Here is a 9,078-nt window from a genome sequence, read left to right on the forward strand (position 1 = left end):
TATAACTTAACGTTTGACGTAACTAAATTCAAAGTTATTCCACTATTTACGCTTTAAAATTAAACGTCAGCCAAAAAAAGGGTTTATATGTTCAACAGCTATCATTTTTGGGGTTAAAATGTGCTATTTACCAAACTCACGTGGGTTTGTGTATTCTGCCATGATGTCGCTTTGGTTTCAGTGGACTTCCCGGTCACGTTTGGTGACGTAAAGAAAGGGGCCGGGCCATAGACTGGCATATAGACTGAATCAGAAGAGCGTGCACATCTAAATAAACACCACAAGATGTCGCCAGAGTTTAATTCATGACACAGCAATGATGATACCTCTGTCTACACGTCTATTCCAATCCAGATACATAATCTTTGTGTTGTTGACTTCTCACCCACAGCCACTAATGCCCAACTACACAAATCATTTAGAGTGCAGGCAGCTGGGACATTAATAGTTTGATAAAGAAAAATGCATAGTTTAATTTGACAATGCTGGTTCTAAATGTAGCTCAATAGGTACAAAATTATTATTGATGCTTTGTTCTTTTGAAATAGGGTGTTAAATTATATAGCTGACAAAGAGTTTACGCTTCCTAAAATTAAGTGAAAATGGTGCAGACAGAAACATTGGGAAAATATATGTTATACGTTTTGCAAGTTGTAATAGATTTGTGGTCATTACAATAATTATAATTTCAAAAACCTATTGCTCCAAACTGGCAGAGCTCACCTACGGTTTATGTTAGATTCTATTTCAGGTGTAATAAAGAGTATTTATGTAAAGAAAGAAACTGAAAAACAAAAGCAAAGCATCAATGTTCTTTATTAGCAGTCAGTTAGCAGCTTTGATCATCTATTTTCTGGGGGGGGAAAGATAGCCATTTCACAGCTCTGTAACTTTGGAATTTAAATGTTTGCAAACAGATGCAAATATATTGTAAATAGTACTTCAGTTTTACCACAAGGCTTGCTGATGTTTGTCAAATCAGCATCTGCAGGTCAATTCAAACTCAATTATTTTTCGTTTTGAAGACCTGAGACAGTACAGCTTTTGTTTCTTCATCTTCTGGTTGCAGCTTGTAGACTGTAACGGTCCCATTTTGTTCAGAGGGAGATCCAACTTCTGCTTTGCTTTCAGACTGGCCCTCAGGGTTTGATGCTTGAGGTTTGAGCTCTGCATCTCGGCCCTCTGTCTGCAAGGTCAAAGCAGTCTTGGTGCTCCACTCCCCAGTAACTGGAGGAACAGCTGTTGCATTACCTGTGGAAATCAAACTGGGGGGCTGGGTTGTCTGTGGACATGTCTGATTGGGAGCTGTTGTAATGTCTAATGAATTGGTCCGAGCAGGGAGATCATTGTTTGTAAAACGTGTTTGGAAAGGTCTGAATTTCCCTCCATGGACGGGGATATCTGCTCTCTCTGTTAGTGGTAGACCCCATCTACCCTGATTCCTTCTACCTGCAGAATCTTGGGGCCATGTTTTGTCAAGAGGCTTAATGTGGCGCACATGGGTGTATCCTCTTGAAATCCCATCACTGCTATAGACCCTGGGACTCCATGATGGAGAAGATATCCGTGCCTCAACCTTTCCTGCTGGATTGCTGCCAGGAAAATGTCCTTTATTGATAGGTCGAAAGGTTATTCTGCCATGATTCAAGCTTTTGGGGGAAACGTTGGACCCAGAGGGGTTTACGTGAATCTTTTGTGTCTCAGACTTCAGATTAGGCTTAAAGGTTTGAATACTTGGACGTGCATTACTGCTGTAGGAGTAGACCGGGACCCTTCTGTCGTTTGGTCCAAAGTCTACAGGTGCTTTGTCTACCGGAGCAGCTGAAAAACTTCATGTTGATTTCAATCTGGTGTGAGAGACACGGGGTGGACGCTGCTCTACACCTGCAGAGAACTCCGAATCAGGGTTTACCTGCTGAGTCTTCTTGCCATCAGGGGAAGTGAATGCCTTGTTTCCAAAGCGCTTGAACACCACATAATTATGCCCTCGAGTTACTAAGGCCAAGCCAGGGTTTAAATGGCTGATTTGGCTTTCTGGAACTTTGCTTTTTTGAATTTCAGGAATAACCGGATGATGGATTTGGATTAGTGAGGATTGAGAGGCTGTGGTGTGATGTTCTGCAGGGTACATTTTGCCATTGTAACCACTCCATCTGTTATATTCTCTGTTGCCATTGTGGACGCCCACTGGAGCCTGTCCTGACTGGACATAACCTATTAAAACAAAACACAGAAAGAGAGTGTAAAAATAATTGTATATAAATCCCTAATTGCTGTTAAAATTGCATAGTTACATACCTCTCTGGGTATTCTTACAATTGACATAACCAAGCAGCATCCACAAACAAAGCACACACAGCCTGCAGAGTAAACAGGTAAAGGTCATAAACACATATTAAAATAAACACAAGTCAAAAAGCTGCAATTAAACAGAGCAACTTACCTAAAACTGTCTGTATGGCTCATTGTTAAACTGCACCTTATCCAGGAGTGAATGGCAGACTCCAAACCCTATTTATAAACTCTCTGCAGTGAGAGGCATCAGCTCAGCTGTTCCTCATTTTGTACTAATGGATGGGCGGCCATGATGGCAACACCTAAAGCTGCAGGAAGAAAATAAAGCTGCTCGTTTTTCCTTCAAACAAAAGTCTATTTTTGGTTGGTTCTACTGCACATTAATACTTATTAGGTGTTACATGATGTAGGATCAGAACAGAATATGGACCAAAGGACTATAAAAAGTTATTTTTTAATATTGGTTGTCTCAATGAAAATCTTGCCTTAGATATATTTATGGTTTTAGCTGCAATGTAAAGAGATATAAAACCTATTGTGTGTAAGATAAGGACACAATATAATAGGCCATAAGGTAAAAACGTTATGACTTTAGACTTTAACCACAGATTTGACGAGTCCTCCATCCTCAGAGCCCAATGAGTGAAACCGCATTCAGTCACAAGAGGGTGCTGTTTGATCAAGAAGAGAAAATACGTTGAATTCACTGATCTCTCATACATGAAGACAAGTTGTGCTTCAGATAAACCAAAAGAATACATCAAAACACATGCATATTTAAATTATTAAAATACAAATCAGTTAACAAAATAATAAAATATATAATGATCAACTTGTTGTCCTGTTAAATTCTAAAGACTTTTTCTGTTTTTAAGTTATTATGGTCTGTCACTAAACAGCAATTTAATTTGTATTGTTAACAAAGTTTATCAAACATTGTTTAATTGCTAACATTACTGTAGAAAAACAAAATCATATCTAATGTATTTCTTGCATGTTACATTTAGCATACTTCTGTTATAAAATGTTTGAAATATTGTGTTGTGCATCTATATAAACTGCACAGATGTAGTACTGCAATTATACTCATAGAAGATTATTCATATTGACACAGCTATTATGGAAACATATTTCTAAATCAAACACACAGTCACATTTCTATAATAATTTAATGAAAATATGTTAAGAGACATCAAATATTTTAATTGTATTAGACATTTAAGCTTTTACTTTAAGGCAATGCAATTACATAAAAGATATATAATATTAAACATACCAATCAAAAGCAAAGCAAAAAAGCACAAAACAAAGGAAAATATAATATCTTTGCTAACTAAACAGATCGTCTTGTCTTTTCAAGTATGTGAAAATCCTTTGACATCGTGGTCATGGGAATAGTGTTTGTAGTCATCCCAGTATATCTGCTGGAATTACCTGTAAAGACAAAATAAAATCAATGGTTTGAAGTCACAGCTCAAACTTAAAATCACAATGCAATTTTAATGACGAAGTCTTAACTTTAAGCAGATTAAAAAGGACCAATAATAAATAAGATGGATGTGCCAAAACATTAATTTGGATCATGATATGAAAGCTAAATCAGAGAGATCAGTCTAGTGAAACATTTTTTTTCTGAATTTAAAACAAAATTGGTCAGGACATTTAAACTAATCTGATCTGAAATGTTAAGAGCTTTGTTATGAAAACTAAAAATAGTACTCATTAGTTATTAATGATACTTCATACTCGTATAAATTAAAACTGCCTTGTGAAAGAAGATGAATTATGTTCCCACAAAAACCACCATTTTGCTCCAACATGGTTCAGTCCCATGCCAGAAATCCTTACCTTTAACATAATGCTATCAGTGTAAACGGTTAACCTTTTTCTCACCTCAGTGTATTTTTTGCATTTTCTTATTGCCCTGCACCCTTTCCCAGACTGGCGATGTCTTTGTTCTCTAGGATCTCTGTCTTCTGCTCCGGTTGAAGCAACGTGTTAGACGCCATCGCTTTTGCGACCGCTTGGATTGGGATGGACATGGCCGTAGAACAGACGGCGGACACGGCACCGAAGAATTTCCTGGCCAGCCACTCAGCGGGCCGACTCTCCTGCCTGTCTACCAACAAAACCCTGTTGCAGAAAACAATAAAGGTATTGATGATTTAGGGATTCTATTGGCTTGGATCAGGCTATTGGTGACGATCACTTCATTCAGCAGATTTGACATTTAGATTTGTTCTCCATTGGGGCCATTAACAACATTGATTATCAATGACACAGTACAATCAAGTTTAATCAATCACTTGTATCACGTTAAATGGTGCGACCAACTGTTTTTCATGGGCTGCACAGGAGTGAAAAACACTGTGGTACATTACAATTTCACCATGACTTTCAAAAAAGCATACTTAAAGCTCTTAACATCTATTTATGAAATCTTGGTGTGACATTTGACAAGGCAATGCATTTTGATCAGCATGTTAATTGATTGACCCGTAGATGCTTTTTCCCCTCTAAGAAATAGTGCAAAGCTCAGGTCTGTCACAAGCGGAGCTTGAAATGATCATTCATGCTTTCATATCATCCTGGATGGATTATCGTAACTCCATTTTCACGTGTTTCAGCAAGTCATCTCTGAACCACCTACAAAAAGGTCCAGAAAGCTGCTGCCAGGCTGTTACCAGGTCCAGCAGTTCCAACTTAGAACACTTGGAGACATGGGTAATTAAGAGCAAAAGCCTTTTTTTGTGTCCTTTAAAATGATAAGCTATCAGCAGCCATCAGATCACATAATCAATCCCCACATTCCTACAATCCAATGCATTTGGGTGCAATTGTCTGTAACGGATTAAGATAATGTTCACATGCATAATAACATTTGCTGCAGCAGAGGATGCATATTTTCAGGATGAGATCCTCAACTGTTTGACTATACTTATGTTGTAATGTATGTACAAACTCCAATTACAATCAAGTTGGGACGTTGTGTAACACATAAAAACAGAATACAATGCTTTTCAAATCCTTTGCGACATATATTCAATTGAATACATTACACACTCATTTTGAATGTGATGCCTGTAACATGTTCCAAAAAAGCAGGGACAGGGGCAACAAAAGACTGGGAAAGTTGAAGAATGCTCAAAAAACACCTGTTTGGAACATTCCACAGGTGAACAGGTTCATTGGAAACAGGTGAGTTTAAAAACAACTTTTTTGGAAATGGGGTTTTGTAAAATGTAATCATGTATGTATCTTTTTGTTTGTTTGAGGAAAATGTGTCTCGTGGTGAATATGGAAGTTGGTCACATAAAAGGATTTAAAAAATGTAATGAGACTACTCACCCTGGTCTGTAAATGGCAAATCTGTCAAAACCTAGCGCCTCAATTTCTGCCTCCACTTGTCCCTGGAAGAGAATCAATTTCATGTGAATCTTTTCGTGATTATCCAATTTCATTATTTATTGAAACACACAGGAAAGCCTTAGTAGAGAAAAAGAAAAACACTTCAGTATGTGGCTCGCAGAATAGAAAGGAAATAAAGTACCTTGACTTTGAGGTAGAGGAAGTTGCTGTTTTTATCCGCTCCTCTGGAGGACTCCAGGTGGAACTCAGCGCAGCCTCCTGCCTTGGCGAGCTCTGCTGATTTTAGAACATAGTCGTGATCAACCCGGATGAATCCTTCCTGAAATAAATGAGAACTATGTGAATAAAATAACAATAAAATACAGTATTTTGACAACATTGACAGGTGTCTGACACATCCTACCTGCAGCTAACAATTACATCTTTTTTTATTAAAATCAGCAAAATAGCTAATTGGCATTTTACTTGATATTAATTGATAAGCTAATGTTGGCAGATATATTGGTCTAGGCACTGTTTCAGTCTTAACCACTGGAAATGGTTGCACATGGCAATGTGTCATCTCTACTGAGCAACAACACCTTAAAATCCTCAAATAAACTGTATTTTTTTGTTATTTTGTTATACAGTAATTGATTCACCAGTCTTGTTCTTGTATCTGTCTAATACAATGTTACTTACAGTTCCTGCTTTTGCTTTGGTGGTTCCCAGACAGCAGTAGCCGACATCATGGCCCTGGAATGACACAGCATAATCCTCAAGCTTCTCAAAGTCCACCACCTCTTGGACCTGGAGGCAAAGAACAGAGTAAAACACATGTCAATCTCAACTTGATGAACCTCAGACAATTGGGAGTCACATAACATTAATCAAGCCACTAACCAGGTTTTCATTTGCTTTGTCTTCAAAGGTGAGCGTTCTCCTTCCGATCAGGGTGATCTTGGAGAAGATGTTGCGCCCAAGCAGATCTTGAAGCAACATCCTGCCCGTTTCCCCAGAGGCACCGAGGATGAAACAGCTTTTATTTTGCTGCCTGAAATTTTCTTCCAGAGTTTTGGTGTCCTCGGCCATGCTGTGTGAAAGAGCAGATATCTCTCTTAGCAGCTTAAATGGGTGCAGGTTATGCTAAAAATGAAACGTAGTTGGCAATGCGTGCAAATGCTAAAAATGCTGTGCAAACATTGTTTACTATCTTGGCTAAAGGGAATTTTTCACTATTATTCACGACTATAACAATGCAGTTAGGTAATTCGACTGCCATTGTAAATCATGTTAATAAAAGCCATCCTGTTGAGACAGAAGCTAGTTAGATGTTGGGACTTTCATATCATATCATGTCTATCCTAGAGTCGGTGGGGGCCTTAGGTAAACATTCACTGGGGGCCCCTCGAACAAGCTTTTCATACCCCCACCCCCCGGAGCGGAGCAAGGCAACAAAACTTAAGATAAGAAGCAGCATTTTACGGCATGCTATGCATTGGGCTACCTTGAGGGGATTTCCCGACATGTCGTTGCACTAAATTAAAGGGTGTTTCATTTTGTCGTTGCTGTGGACCTTGTCAAATCTACCTTCATTGGGGGCCCCCCTTCTGTTCCGGGGCCCCAAGCAGTTGCCTGCCTTGCCTGTTGGCAAGGTGCGCCCCTGTATCTATGTTTGGGACCAAGAAAATGCGTTGGACTCTCGTCTACCTTGGTAGACAACAGTAATATATTACACACGGGTGTATAGTGCAATGTATGCCGAATTCATGAGAGGATGCATATCCTTCATAATCCAGTTCTATTTCTGTTTTGCAAGTCAGGCATGTTTGTACAACCAGAAAATAAACTTGAATTGACGGATTGGTGAACGGGGTTTGGCTTGACGTTGTGTCGATCGATACTCGTGTTTACTTACAGAGGGAGTGACGTTCTTATGTTAAAAAAAATTTAAAATCACACTTGTGGTTCACAGGTCTGGGATCAGAAATTAGCTGAATTTAAACAGTGCTTATAGGCTATACGAATTGACCTTAAGTTACGTTAAATGTATCTTGTGTTAGCAGCGTAACACTCATGTGCCGAGCTGACGGAGAAGCTAACAGAGCTTTCCGCTGTTCTTTACCTGTTGTATTTAACCGGATCAGGGTCGTCGAAATAATTGAAAATCACTGCAATGAGAACAATTACGACAGTGAAGATCCCGGTCGCGTTTCCTAGGATGGAGTCCAGCAGTTTCATAACAGATATTGCCAGGAGCAATGGCTAAACACTTGCTGGGACACTTCCTGGTTGCTTTATGTTCACAGACGGTGCTCCCTCTGCTTCGTTGATAGGTTGAGGGGGGGGGGGACAGTAAAGATCGCAAAACTCAACGACTGACAGCTCGATGTACACAAATACTGTTATTTGAATGTTTCATTCATTTGGTAGGATTTAGGATACGATAGTGAATCCAATGGAAAGGGACAAAAGCTTGTAATTTAACAAGCCTCGATGCTCATCCTCATGTACCGCCATACACAGGAAGGAAAAGCGCATGCGCACTTGAAATATAAAATAAGCCTACAAAATAATCTACTTTCACAGTTTCTTACTAGAAAATACGAGTTCACCTGTTTTAGTGAATTGCTTACTATGTGTTAACCCTTAGTGAACTTAATTTATATCTAATGCATTAGAGGTTGTATACTAAACATCAATATCTTCCACAATTAAATGAATGACAACTTTGTGTGTAAACACAATTAATTTGTCTTTTAAAATGTATTTAACTATAACTATTAGGAATAAGAAACAGATAGCTTCATGCTTTTATTTTCCTGAGGAAGATATTTTTGTTTATTGTGGAAAGATATAAAAATAAAGCCCAACTAATTATTCCCCATCTCCACAACTCTTATTCAACTTACCCCAATAAAAAGTATTCACAGTTCAGACAGTTTAGCATGTTGCACTTTTAATTAGGATACATGTTGCCAAGTAGAGGAGAGTGTATAGAAATACTCTGTTACAGAACTCTCATTGGATCTTGCATTCTGCACTATGATCTGTAACATTTAATCACTGCAGAAAGCTTGGATCTTCCATTTGAAGGGAACCATTTAACTAAAGATGGAAGACAAGATATTCTCATTGCTAAAATCAAACCCTAACACCAGCTGTCAAACATTTGTCCTCATCTATTTAGGTTGTCGTCATTTGTAATAACTCCATGAGACCCTGATAGACCAATGATTGATTTTAATAATAACCAGGTCAAAAAACTATCGTTTTGTATCGAATAAGTAGAAAAGTCCTCTAGGATGGCAGAACCTGTGTGTAATTTGTTCAGAACAAGATCGAGACTGGATCCAAAAGAGAACCAAACCTTGACAAACGTATTTGCCTTTTGTCAGACCATCAGGGGGTTTCATTAGCCAAAACCTCTTTACA

At 38.5% G+C, this 9,078-nt stretch overlaps 2 protein-coding genes across 3 annotated transcripts in view; both read right to left on the minus strand.

The window, feature by feature from the left end:
• prmt3 (protein arginine methyltransferase 3) overlaps nt 1-370 on the minus strand; it is a 70,837-nt gene extending 70,467 nt beyond the window's left edge. The window contains exon 1 of one of the 2 annotated variants that reach the window (XM_079662464.1): nt 141-370. In XM_079662464.1, coding sequence (XP_079518590.1) covers nt 141-162 — 22 coding nt within the window. In that variant the 5' untranslated portion in view covers nt 163-370. Of the gene's footprint in view, nt 1-131 lie in introns of both variants that reach the window. The other variant, XM_079662463.1, reaches the window with a different exon arrangement.
• Nucleotides 371-798: 428 nt separating this feature from the next.
• Nucleotides 799-8,162, minus strand: htatip2 (HIV-1 Tat interactive protein 2). Its single transcript, XM_079662465.1, has 9 exons — nt 7,769-8,162; nt 6,547-6,736; nt 6,346-6,453; nt 5,846-5,983; nt 5,644-5,705; nt 4,189-4,428; nt 2,444-3,729; nt 2,299-2,360; nt 799-2,214 (listed from the first exon to the last, which is right to left on the minus strand). Exons 1-6 carry the CDS (start codon nt 7,882-7,884, stop codon nt 4,212-4,214), a joined length of 831 nt encoding a protein of 276 aa, XP_079518591.1. The 5' UTR covers nt 7,885-8,162; the 3' UTR covers nt 799-2,214; nt 2,299-2,360; nt 2,444-3,729; nt 4,189-4,211.
• Nucleotides 8,163-9,078: the final 916 nt, after the last annotated feature.

Source organism: Notothenia rossii, assembly GCF_949606895.1.
Source record: "Notothenia rossii genome assembly, chromosome: 2".
In the NCBI taxonomy this organism is placed as follows: Eukaryota; Metazoa; Chordata; class Actinopteri; order Perciformes; family Nototheniidae; genus Notothenia; species Notothenia rossii.

Excerpts from the sequence above, each read along its gene's own strand:
- htatip2 (XM_079662465.1), bottom strand. The coding sequence starts at position 7,884 with ATGAAACTGCTGGACTCCATCCTAGGAAACGCGACCGGGATCTTCACT. Across the intron at positions 6,454-6,546 it reads ACAAAGCAAATGAAAACCTG|GTCCAAGAGGTGGTGGACTT; the intron begins GTTAGTGGCTTG and ends CTTTGCCTCCAG. Across the intron at positions 5,706-5,845 it reads TCCTCTACCTCAAAGTCAAG|GGACAAGTGGAGGCAGAAAT; the intron begins GTACTTTATTTC and ends ATTCTCTTCCAG.